Genomic DNA, 13,445 nt, shown 5'->3' with positions numbered 1-13,445 from the left:
TCAACCTTCAACAAACTAACATGACTTTCATGTCTAATTATGACCATGCTGTGACAACTATGCTGTGTGGGGGATGATTTCAACAGTAAGCTGTAGCCTATAAGATTCATTCACATCAGAAACATATTTGTAGTCAGACAAATATGGGTGGTAACTTTGGCATATGGTAACATAAAAAGTGACAAAGGTTACTTGTGAGATGTGAGAGGCCATTCAGACCATTTTTAATCATATTACACATTTCTAGCTTATGTTGGAAGAGATACATTGTAGGTCTCTTCACCTGACTCAGCATTCACAGCATTACTTTGTGAAGAAATGATAATCCTATTGCATTTTCTTCAGCCTAACCACATTAATTAAACTTAAAAACGATGAATATGGTCTGTTAACTTACTTTTTTGGAAATCTGTCTAAACAAAAGAAAAAGAACAAAACCTTTTATATCAGATTTCATATCTGTCACTGTAATAAGTGGCTGATTATGTCAGTCCTGTCTCCCTCACTGTCAGCATCTATTGGGTGGAACATTACAGTACCAGGGAATCCTTTAGGATTGCATTCCCCACCTGTCTATGTTGATACTGTGAAAAAGATCTAAAAATAGAAGCTTGACACAATCCAGTAGGCCTGTTTAGAGGTAAAAAATGCTCTCACATAATCCTGTGATATACCCTGACAGAACACAGGTTGAACAAATAACCCCCTACGGGTCTTTCAGCATGCCAGAGTGTTAGCAAGAATGGATTCCATCTCAAATTTGAAAACACTTTAGATAAAACCATAGTTAACAAACATGACACATTGATGGATTTCCTAAAATAGGAGGTTACAAATAACGTCTGTGAATATTTCCTCTTCACAGTAATGTTGCCTCATAATCATATTGCCTCATAATCTTGATAATGAAGTTTGCTCAGGTAGAATAAATACTGTATAAGAATGTTTTCTTATACAGTACAAAATGTAAAAAAATACTGAAAAGATCCTTTTTAATATATGTAAATACATTTATCTACTCATTTCCTTGTGTTATCCCAGATCTGTCATTATAGATTAATTCTAGTGTGACAAATCATGTACCAGTCCAAAACTCTATTCTTGCTGTGCTGAATTCAACATTCACATCATATTTTCTATTTTCTGAAATATGTAACTATCCAGCGCTCTTTTTTATTTGCATGACACTGATCTGTAACAAGGCAGCCAATTGGCTGCACTAACACTAAGCAGTATGAAACAGTTCTTATAATTTTACATTAATGATAGGTGAGACACAATATTTAAGAAAGCAGCAGAAAATAAATCCATTTACTAAAATGTGACATGTACAACACAGAGTTCTTCAATTTGATGGACCACTCCCCCGGCTTAGCGGTGTGGTGCATTCTTGCCCATGGCTAGAAATGGAAGTTTTAAAATATGTCAGAAGGCCTGTAAGTTGTGTTCATGAGCCAAGACTCTATATAGGAAAAAACAGTCTGTATTCCCTCATAGGGTACAATAAGGGAAGAAGGGGGTGTGACTTATAAGGAGCCACAACAGCAAATTCAGCACCCCGTATCCGCCCTGGATGCACAGTCAAGGACACCTGTTACACTCCATGCCCCTAAAAGGAGAGAGCTGAGCCAATCACAGGGCTGCTGGTTGTGCCAAGGGCTGTCCCTCTCAGCCAGTCCGATGGCGGCCAGTCTGGCATTCTTTCAGCTGTCTCGCATGTTTAGGCTCTGTCCCACATACCAACGTACTACCCCACTGACATATACAGTATTCTGTGAGTCTGAGGGAGTGCTTCTTAAATGTTTCCTTAACTAGACCCCATAAAGTTTAGTTATAGCAGCTTCCAGGATGGTCATATCTCTGCGACATCCTGAACTAACTTCATTTAGTTCAATGAATGCAGAAAACACTGCTGCTACATCTTTTTGCAAATTAATTTATAATTCATCACCAGAGAGCAGTGGATAGTTCATTATATGATTTATTAGGAGGACTGAAGTATTTCTAATCCATAACTGATTCATGAGCAATTGCACAAAGGTTACCAGGTCACATGTTTGTATTTGCATACTATTTTATTAAATTTTTGAATAATACCCTTTTGTTTCATATATCGGATCCATATTAAATTATACACATGACAGATTTAGTTACCATGAGACACTGCAGTGTTTGTTTACAAATTTTTTTGGCATAGGTACATTTTCTTTTTCAATATTGCTGGTAGCTTTTTATTCCAAATCATTAATCCTGTAGAGATAAAAAATGAATGTCATCACAGTGTTCAAACATTCAATCTTCCAAACTAACTATAAAGTAATTAAAACAAAAAGATCAGTTTTAAGTTTTAGAGAATCACTCACATAATTGGAACATTGTGGTAGAACTGAAAAGTAACATAATGATGCTGGTATTCAGATGGCTAAAATATATTAGATTAAATACATTGTTATGTCCTATACAGAGATGCATATTGTACTTAGATAAATGTTATTAATATTTGTTCCCCACAGTTTTACTGCTTTAAGCAACTGCCAGGATTTTCAGTCAATAATCTTAGCTCTGTCAGCATAGCCAAAAGTATTTTCTGAATGGCACAGGCTGCACCATTTCAAAATTCTCCGTATCATATATTACAGATAAATCAAGAGTCCTTTATATAGTCGGTTTACTTTTCTGCCTAATTTTAGTTTTATACAGGGGGCCTAGTACCTCTGAGGAAGCATCACTCCATTTTAGTGGTGTCCTGTCACAGCATATCAGACACACTTACTTGGGGGATCCTTTTTTTTAAGCAGCTCTTATTTGGGCTTGTGTGAACTCCTGGGCCCGCCTCCCAGACCCTCTATTCCAGGCTTATTTAAGGAGCACCTTTCACTGTAGGCTTTCGTCCCAGTGGAAGCATCAGTCTTGCGATACAACTTGGTGAGTGCCTACCTCTGGTGTCTTTGGAATACTTAATGGCTTGACAGGATTGACTGCACATTCTCAGCCTCTCGAATAGGGGGTTAGGATTTCTGAAGATTAACTGTTAGAACTGTGATGATTTGTGAAGTAGAGGGAAGGCAATAGACTTAAAACACTCCTTGAAATTATTCATACAGCTTGTTTCAGGTCTTTTTAATTTATTAGACAAGTAAATAGACTTGAATTCGTAAACTTCAAGAATATTTTCATTTAAAGTTGATTAAAATGCTTGGTTGCTAAAAATAAGGAAAAATGCCAAAGACTGCACAGCTGAATTTCTGTTGACTTTACAATGGATTCAAATTAAAACTAGTAAATGAGGAATTATGGCAACATGCCTCAATTCGAATATGAAAGAACCCAAAAACAACTATAATCCAGTATTAGTTTAAGTTATTTTGCATTTTGTCAATATTACTAAATAAAAAAAACTGGGAGAAATTGCAGAAAAGGAGGGAAGGGATTGCTTCAGGTCTCAGCAAACTTGTAGGATATTTGTGCCTATCACTCATGCACACATTCCTAACTCCACAAACTTGTAATGAAGCTGATACTGACTTTAACAAGAGGTGTTACATTGTGTGGACAGCTGGAATAAGACCCCAGCCCTGGTGTCACTTAAAAAGAATCAGTCTTTCTCAGCTGTGAAATTGTTACAGAGAGGGCGATCTATATACAGAGTAGTTTGGAATTACAGGATTGCAAAACCAGTACTGGTCTTAAAATAGATGACTGGATGTCCTACTGTATATGCCTGTTTTTGGCATTGAAAACCAGGGTGGGGATACCTTATTGATCTTTAGGGAATGAACTATTTAAAAACTAAACTTAATCTGATATTGTCAAGTACAATTGATTGGTTTGCTTCTCAAAACATATAATTCAGGAGCAGATAACTGTAAAGGAGATTCCTCAAAAAGAACATGGCCACAAAATGAACAGCTTTTTCCTTGTTTTTAAAGAAAAATATCTAGACTTAATAAATACACTGTCTAGTAAAACATTACAGCTATATATAGAAGCAACTGCCACAATGTATTGATTTGTGTTATAATACTAAATGATAGTTGTTTTAAATGTCTCGTAAAATGTAAATTTTAAACCAGTGTTACATACTGTAAAGTATTCTACCAGATTATAAATATATATTATTTTCCCTTTAAGCACAGTTTATTTCAAACTACAGTGAATATAATGGACAGTGGACCAGATAACTTTTTTTAAACTTAACACACCCTTCTCACTTACAGCAGATGTTGCTTTTGCGTTTTCATTATGAGATTATTTTATGACAATGAAAACAATTACTAAAGTGAAATTTTACTGGAAGACTCGCGTATGGGCATTTTTTGTGTATTAGCCCTGTTTTTGTGAGAATTTAGACTTAATCCCACCATTTACCTCGCTGTTCCTCCTGACAGACCATCCCAGCACAGACTAATCATGTGTGACGACGAGGAGACCACCGCCCTTGTGTGCGACAACGGCTCTGGCTTGGTCAAGGCTGGATTTGCCGGAGATGACGCTCCCCGTGCTGTCTTCCCTTCCATTGTTGGAAGGCCCCGCCACCAGGTACAACCCCCCCTGCAGTCCGTTCATCAAACAGCGTTCATCTCTATTCGTCTACACTTAGCTTTATTTACCAACGCATCGTAACGCTAAACTTTCTTTAATAATTGTCTTTAAATAGTAATATTTAAATATGATCTTAATTGCCTTTTACTTGTTTTATTAACGTTTCCTCCTTGCAATTGCATTATTTATGGTTATGTTTATTTTAGATTATTGTAAACCAGGATTAACCTCGGAGCATTTTATTATTTAAGATGATTTTGGAAATGATTTGACGAACATAATACAATTTTCACATTGCAAATAACTGGAAACAATGTCAAGAACACTGAAATAAAAAAAAAAATCAACTCTCTTTCAGCCAGCAGCACAGATAGCAAGTAGCAGGCATGAAGAGAGTCCTGCAGATTTTAGAGTGTATTCTCACACCTTTCTGCTTCTCTTAGGGTGTCATGGTCGGTATGGGTCAGAAGGACAGCTACGTAGGAGATGAGGCCCAAAGCAAGAGGGGTATCCTCACTCTGAAGTACCCTATTGAGCACGGCATCATCACCAACTGGGACGACATGGAGAAGGTAGCCATCCAAAATGTATCTCTCACAGTGCTACAACACTTCTGTATTTAGTGACACATCTAACACTAAGAAGACCTGGATCTCTTTTTTTAACTTGTTGTAGCTCATTGAGATAAACACAGATATAAATTCTGTATTCTAATTTGGCACTTATTCCATTTATTTTATAAGCACCTATACACTGTGCAAACTGGAAGACAAACAATTCACCAACAAGGCTGACCACATATCATCTTTTATTTTTTTATGTGTAAATTGTGTGTTACACACTGCTTTTTTGTCCTCTTTCAAAAACGTGAATGGCTTTTTTGCTCTTTAAGTAAAATTATTTGTTAATGTTCTTGCATTAATTTCAAAAGTATTTAAAATTTTATAACTTTATTTACTTTAGGTTTATATCAAGCATAGAAATAGTGGTAGCTTAAAAAAAATAATTTAGCTGTTTTACCTTATTACAGAAATTTTGAACTGTCCAAAACATGCCTTTAACTATACAATGTTCACTATATTTCATGTACTGAAGTAAGAAGGATGTATTGTGTCATTTATTTAGTCTCTCTCTTAACTCCTACAGATCTGGCACCACACCTTCTACAATGAGCTGCGTGTGGCCCCTGAGGAGCACCCCACTCTGCTCACTGAGGCCCCCCTGAACCCCAAGGCCAACAGAGAAAAGATGACCCAGGTAAATGGAACGGTGGAGAACAGCAGTCATAGAACAGACTACCCTCAGAAAGGCAATTCTATTGTTTAATCCTTTGCTAAAGGAGTTTCATTGTGCTTTTTTTAATGAGTCCTATGTAAGAATAGATATATAATTCTACAAACGGGGAATTGTTGACTTTATCTAGTATCTAGCATGCTTGCTGACATTTAAGTTATGTCTTAACCAATCATTAAATTAATCATTTTGGATAGAGTTTTAGGACAGGGTGCATGAACAACAGTCAGTGAACAATAATCTTGTGCACCAAAATATAACACCCAAACCTCCACTATGTATACATATTTATAATGCAAACAAAGGATAACCATTCAGAAAGCTATTGTCCTTGTTGAACAAGCAAACTCAAAGTATTACAAAAAACTGAACTACTCTACTCTAAATATTCCTTTAAAATGGTTCAGTGACATTGGAATTTTTCTTTTTTTTTCTTATTTCCAGTAAACCGGGAAGACGTTTCTATTCAAAATACACTCAGACTTTTCTTGTTTCCCTTTCCAGATCATGTTTGAGACCTTCAACGTCCCTGCCATGTATGTGGCTATCCAGGCTGTGCTGTCCCTGTATGCCTCTGGCCGTACCACTGGTCAGTACCTGCAGGCGATGCCTTTGTTTCCTTTATAATAAAACAATGGACAATCTCATATGAAGATATTAGCCCCATCATTAGCAGCTTAATCGTAGAAAAATAGTTTTTTTTTATCATGTATCTTTAACAGTAATTAAAATGTAAATGCAGTCAAATGTTTTTCAATGATAATGAGACATATGGATAGGTGATGAATAAATTATACCTGCTAAAGGAATTGATTTTTAAAGATTAAAAGGCTAAACCATGTAACAGTGATAGATATTAAGACTTTAAAATATGGGAGAAGAAAGAAATATAGTATGAAATATAATTAATGGCATATAGTAATAATTACTGACAATTTATGGCAGTGCCAGTTTACTTCACTGAATTGTTACATGCCCGGTCGTGTAACAATAGTATGTTTGCAAGTGTACAAAGTAATGTACAGCATGTATGGTGTTGTATCAAATGCAGTTTTTTCGTTTGAGCACTATAGGGTAAACATAGATCATTCTCGGTGTTCTGTGCAGGTATTGTGCTGGACTCTGGAGACGGTGTGACCCACAACGTGCCCATCTATGAGGGTTATGCCCTCCCCCATGCCATCATGCGTCTGGACCTGGCTGGCAGGGATCTGACTGACTACCTCATGAAGATCCTGACTGAGAGAGGCTACTCCTTCGTCACCACTGGTAAACACAACCCCAAAACTACTTTCTTTTAAATTAATTTAAGGGTGGCCTAACTAATGGCAGTAAAAAGCCTATTTTAGCCAGTAACCTTTATGTTAAAATAAATGAACACATGAATTTATACAACAGCATCCATATTCCCAAATGTATTATAGTTCTGATAAACACTATTCAAAAGGAGTTTCCTTTAAGTAATCCAAATCCGACTGCCGATTGAAGATGTCAGGAGCATCACTCCTCTTCCTTCTCACTTCTAGCTGAGCGTGAGATTGTGCGCGACATCAAGGAGAAGCTGTGCTATGTGGCCTTGGACTTTGAGAACGAGATGGCCACTGCTGCCTCCTCCTCCTCTCTGGAGAAGAGCTATGAGCTGCCCGACGGTCAGGTCATCACCATCGGCAACGAGCGTTTCCGCTGCCCTGAGACCCTCTTCCAGCCTTCCTTCATTGGTAAGCCTCCTCTGCTCCTTAAATAGGATAATTGCCTTTGCCAAAGGCCTACTTATTTTACCCTTACCAGTTCAAGACACGTTCTTATTGAGGAATCTTAGGCTATTAAAATTTGGAATCATAAAGCCTGCAAGTGCCAAAGCTGAAGCACAAAGCACACCACGTTTCAGCGCAAGGAGCTTCAGATTTGAATGGAAAGCAACATCTCACATCTCCCTCTTCATCAACAGGTATGGAATCTGCTGGCATCCATGAGACTGCCTACAACTCCATCATGAAGTGCGACATTGACATCCGCAAGGACCTCTATGCCAACAACGTCCTCTCTGGTGGCACCACCATGTACCCTGGTATTGCTGACCGCATGCAGAAGGAAATCACAGCTCTGGCCCCCAGCACCATGAAGATCAAGGTGAGTGAAATCAAATGCAAATGAAATGGATCATCACTGGACAAGGAAACACACAATACAGTGACGCAGCACATCCAGTATTTAGTAGCAGTGCTTCCACTTTTGAATGAACAAGAGGTTATTCAGAACAGTTGTGAAATGATAAAAAAAACAACATAAAACATACAGAGCAGGGAAAATTATATTATACTATTAACTTCTTGTTAACATTCTCCATTCTCAACTTCATGGACTTTGTTTAGATGAAAACTAATCCCTCGCAAAATGTTACAGTAAAATGTTTTGTACCTTGTTTGCGGTTTCTTTTGGCTTTTAAAAAAGCTATTTCATTAGGCTTTTTACTCTAACATTCCTGTTTCCATTTTGTCTCATAGATCATTGCTCCCCCTGAGCGTAAGTACTCTGTCTGGATCGGTGGCTCTATCCTGGCCTCTCTGTCCACCTTCCAGCAGATGTGGATCAGCAAGCAGGAGTACGATGAAGCTGGCCCCTCCATCGTCCACAGAAAGTGCTTCTAAACATCCAAATCCTCTTCCATCCACTCCTCTGTCTGCATTTGTACTGTGCTGTTTACTGTATATACATGTACTGTTGTAATAAAAATAGATGCTCGTAACAGTATTCCAGCTGCGGTCTATTTCCTCTTTTATCTTGAACCATAATGACTACTTTAAAATATTTTCTTTTTAGTCTCTTTTTATTCTTAAATGGAATGTACATCACAAGAAAGACACAACAGTGTCACTAACATTATGGAAAACCTGCTGATTGATAGCCAATCTCTATAGGAACAAAAGGCACAAATGCAACCAGGCTTTGCTTTCATCCTTTGGTGAAATTATAGTTCATGAATGCTGAATTACATATCAGAAGCAAACAGTGGTTTCCAATGCAGATCATTGTTAAACTTTCTGTAACATATTGTTCTCTTTAAAAGAAAAGTAGTGGAAAACTATTTGTGATTAATGGATCAATATGATATACTGTAGTTTAAGGCTTTCCTAGGAGATGACCAAACCCTTATTTATGAAGGCACAACAATTTATTTGCAATTAATCATCACAAAAATACTTGTTTTTTAGGATACTATAATGTGAATGTCCAGCTGTTTTCAGTCAATACATAACGTTCTCTTCTACATAGAGCAGATCGGTACAACTGTAGTTTGAATCCGAGAAAAACCTTGTGCAGATTGATTTTTTAAACTGTTTCCAACAGATGTTTCAGATTAATGCTGCTTATCATAAATTAAAAAAGACGTTTTAGTTACAGTTATGGTTTTTAACCAGGGTAGCTTCAGGAATGCCAATAAAACATGCCACTGTAATAGTCTTGCCCTCAGGCATAATGCTGTGTTTTCAGCTGATTCGATATATAGTAAATTCTTGCATTTTATGGATGCTCTTTGATAACAGAGACAGTTACATTTAGGTATCGTCTTTGCAAATCATCGTAGTTTTTTAACTTTAAAGTCTACAGATATTTACAAATACATATTTGGAACACTGGTTGACGCACAAATAGAACACAATTTTGAACCAAGTTACCTTTCACGTTTCAAACAGGCTTTTAACAGGACAGCACTTGGGGTCTTGATATTTGAACTGGCTCTAGCCAATCAGCGAAGAAAATGCAGAAAGTGCTGCCGTTTGAATAGTTTCTACAGAGAGCAGGACGGGGGGGGATGATGGTTGAGTTAAGGATTTGTACTTAGGATGCATATATAAATTAGAAAAAAGTAATATACTGGTATAATAGGCTATGACGAATATGTAACAGGGTTACTGTAATTCAGGGAAGCGTGAGGTGGGAAGAGAAGAGAGAAATACGTGAAGGCAAGTAGACATGAATAGGGATTATTGTATGTGAAAGAGGGCTGTGTATGTGAGAGAGGGCTGAGTAAGTGGCGATCCAAATGGTATTTTGTATCAAATCTAATTAAGGGTGTAGAATCTGAATAGAACAAAAAGGGGAAGATTTGCAAAGTGGAATAAAGGTTCGGTTAGTTTCGAAAGATTGTCGAAAAGTAAAAGCAGAAACGGCTCAACGCGTTCAGAAGTGCGGAATTGTACGAAATCCACTATCGTACCGAAAGATGAGGCTCTACGACAGAAATGTTATCCGCTTGGCTATTGTGCAACACCTCCGTGTTTACGGAATAAGAATCAAGAACTGGAATAAAAACAAAGGCAGCAGTAGCAAAGTGACAGCGTGCTACCCGGTAAGTTTGAAGTTTTTGTCATTGGTATTGGCAGTTTTGGTCATTATGAATGAAGATTGGCACTAAAATGAGCATAATGTCAGCATTCTAATAAGCAATATGTACAACCGGGCACTTAATCTCACGGTCGCTTACACTGTAAATACATGATGGATTTTAAATGTGTACAGGGGTATGAAGATTGAAAGTGTAAGTGCGACTCGTGGTTATTTAAAAGACTGCTATTCTTTGAAGCGTGCTGTTTGGGGAAAAAAAAACATCTTTTTTTAAATACTCCATATAGCACCAATATACCTGTAGCACCATTCCTCTCACATTTCCTCTAGCACACACGGATGTGTAAATCGCTCACGGTTAACCCTTGATCATAGATCAAGAAAGGAACTAGTTTTCAAATTTCAGGAAGCGGGCCTGCGGTCACGCGACGTAAGAGAGTGCTAGCCAGATGTCGCACCAGCCGAGTCTATTTACTCCTGTATTAAAAATTAACTGTCGCATTTCTCAAAACTTATGTTCCGGCTAGACCGTTTTCCAGTTTTGATTCATCCACTATTACAAAGCACCCCCTTGGCGTGTTCTTTCACGTTTTCCAAACCCAGCACAAGGAATGTCAGCTATTTCATGAGCAGATGTTTACCGATGAAATAACAAATTGTTAGCCCGCCCTTTCCATTTTTGTTAAAAGTAATAGCCTTGAAAGCTATAGACTGGCTACGTGATGCTGCATAGAGTAAGTCAGGCGGAAATACATTCATTGCAATAGAAATAAATCGGTGACGTTGTTTTTCTTCCTGTGTTAAAACACCCCTGGAAAGCCTGCATCCTGTGTTGTATCACGGTGTCAAGATAAATCATAATTGTGTTCTGTTACTGCTGTTGAATAGTAAGAAACAGGTTATTTAGTTGATACTTATGTCTTAGAAGTTTCAGAGACTTTCAGCGGGGGAAAATATGAATAAGGTGGAGTCGTTTAGTGTTAAAGTTCTGTTTACAAAGGTATATACGCTAGGGAATGAAACATGACAAACTGGGTTTGCCGTTATTAAGATTTAGAAAGATTAAGTTGATTAATATGTAAGATAGTAAACTTTGGTATACTTAACATTTTGGAGTTTCTTTAGGATATGGTTCACAAATCAAACATTTTCATTACTTTGCTTTACATTGGAGGCAAATTTTAGAATTACCTTGTTATTTTTCCATCATGTATTTTTCAATGCAATTGGTGAGAGTGGGTTGTTCTTCTAAATGCGGATATGTGATGCCAGGTCTGCATTTTTTCTTTGGCGTCACTGGAATTTATCATAATTGACAACTACAATAATGTCTTTATGCATCCTGGAGGTTTCTAATTTACTGATCCAACCTAAATGGAGTTTATTGTCTCTTGCTCCCACTACTGAATATGAGCTTCAGAGCTAAAAATGAACACTGTTTTGTGGTAGAACATCATTTCATAAAGTCTATAGAAATGACCATTTCATCTGACCTTAACAGTGCTGCGTGTCCAATTTAATATTTTGCCTTACAATGCTGATTATTTGTAATTGATTGGTATTGATGCTATTAAATTATTGCTCCTGGTATTTCTGCAGCCGCATATGGTATAAAGCAGTATAAACTACAGTAACCAGTAATGCACAGACTCTTTTGCTGATGTCTGGAATGCAGTCCTTGTAGATGTTCAGGTGAAATGTCATCATTAAAATGGTGCCACCTTGTGTTCTTGGTCATTTTTGCAGCTATGCACTGGAAATGTTTGTTTAGAGGGCGACTCTTGTTGATTTTTCCAGGCTGATGATAATATTTCCATTACCAAACAGTCAGTATGTTTTAAATGCTTTGCACCAGGCTGCAGATGCTGTTTTATGGGATCCTGTCTCATTCCTCCCATAGGGCCTTGACAGACATGTACTTCTACTGCTTATAGCTTTCATATTCTTATCCCATAAGAACTGTGCTTTCACACAAACAGCATGAGGATGTGCATTGTCCTGCATAATTGTCATGTCAGGATGAGCCTGCAGGAAGGCAAGGTCCCACGATTGAACAGTGGAAAGCCTTGTAGTTGAGTTGATATCAGTTTTTGTCTGCGTCACACGCCACGCCTTCTGATGTCCTTCAGACTGGTCTGCACCAGTAGTTCTTATGTATGATCCCTTGGGCCCACACACCTGCTGGTTTATGTTCCACCTGAATGCTTGGTTAAGTTATTAATATGACACCCAAGAATAGCTTTGATTTAAACACAATGTGTTTAGTTCCTGAACTTATTGGAGCTTGCAAACAAAAAAACTGAAACGTCTGAATAGAAGAAAAACAAATTAGAAGTTTTCAAACAAGCAGCTTGTTGATTCAAATTAAGGTGGAGCTGCAGTCCCAATTTCTCAGACAGGTTGTTAAATCTCAGTAACTAAATTAATTGACAATATCGCAAAATTTGACAAATTGTGAATTACGTGTAAAATCGTGAACTTTGCTCAAGCAAATGAGTACCATGGTCTCCTAACAAAATGAATGATGAAGAGTGTATTTTAATGGGTTGCCCTTTTGCTGCAATACTTAAAAGTATCTAAAAAACATGTTGCCTTGTATGTGTCAGTTTTGTGAAAATATTTACTGTTAATATGATAGCAAAAGTCACTTGGTCTAAAGCATGTTTACAGTATAATAGGCCCGCTTATGGTGCTTTTGTGTCACCAGAAGTTTTGTTGCCTCGTTCTGGATCCCAGACAATGATGGCAATATGGCGTTATTTGATATGCACTCGTCATTGCCGATTCATTATAACCTCCAAATGTAACAATATAATTAAATAGATCCCCTTTAAGGATTCATTTAACTCCACTGAGCTCCACTGCGATGAAAACCAGCAGTCTGTGGGTCCCCAGGACCCAGACTGGGACTCTGGATTACATAAAACCTTGATTTGTTGATAAGGAGGGCTGGAATGGGGAGGCACAGGGGTGCGGTGAATAACAATGCTGCCTCACAGTGCTGGGGCCCTGGGTTTAGTTCTGGACCTGGGGTGCTATCTGCATGGATTTTGCATGTTCTTCTTGTTTTTGCTGGGTGATCTGATTTCTTCCCATAGTCTAAAGACATACTGGTAGTTTAATTGGGTTCTGAGAAGATTGGCTGTGGTGTGAGGGGTGCTTGTTTGTCTGTCTATGCCGTGCAATAGTTTGGCATCCCATCCAAAGTGTATTTTTCCCTCCCCTGCTTAACCCTGGATCAGATGAAGAACATAGAAGTTACA

At 37.8% G+C, this 13,445-nt stretch overlaps 2 protein-coding genes across 2 annotated transcripts in view; both read left to right on the top strand.

Moving 5' to 3' along the window:
• The first annotated feature begins 2,815 nt into the window (after window positions 1–2,815).
• On the top strand, window positions 2,816–8,586 carry actc1a (actin alpha cardiac muscle 1a). Its single transcript, XM_006632446.3, has 9 exons — window positions 2,816–2,925; window positions 4,389–4,539; window positions 4,986–5,114; window positions 5,689–5,799; window positions 6,340–6,424; window positions 6,943–7,104; window positions 7,362–7,553; window positions 7,784–7,965; window positions 8,340–8,586. The coding sequence occupies exons 2-9, from the start codon at window positions 4,411–4,413 to the stop codon at window positions 8,481–8,483; spliced, it is 1,134 nt and encodes a 377-aa protein (XP_006632509.1). The 5' UTR covers window positions 2,816–2,925; window positions 4,389–4,410; the 3' UTR covers window positions 8,484–8,586.
• Window positions 8,587–9,628: 1,042 nt separating this feature from the next.
• scg5 (secretogranin V) overlaps window positions 9,629–13,445 on the top strand; it is a 31,254-nt gene continuing 27,437 nt past the window's right edge. Inside the window, exon 1 of the mRNA XM_006632520.3 lies at window positions 9,629–10,186. Within this exon, the coding sequence (XP_006632583.2) occupies window positions 10,061–10,186 (126 nt within the window). The 5' untranslated portion in view covers window positions 9,629–10,060. The remainder of the gene's footprint in view (window positions 10,187–13,445) is intronic.

The sequence above is a fragment of the Lepisosteus oculatus genome, chromosome 8 (assembly GCF_040954835.1).
Source record: "Lepisosteus oculatus isolate fLepOcu1 chromosome 8, fLepOcu1.hap2, whole genome shotgun sequence".
NCBI classification, from domain to species: domain Eukaryota; kingdom Metazoa; phylum Chordata; class Actinopteri; order Semionotiformes; family Lepisosteidae; genus Lepisosteus; species Lepisosteus oculatus.
This window is presented reverse-complemented; position numbering and strand designations above follow the sequence as displayed.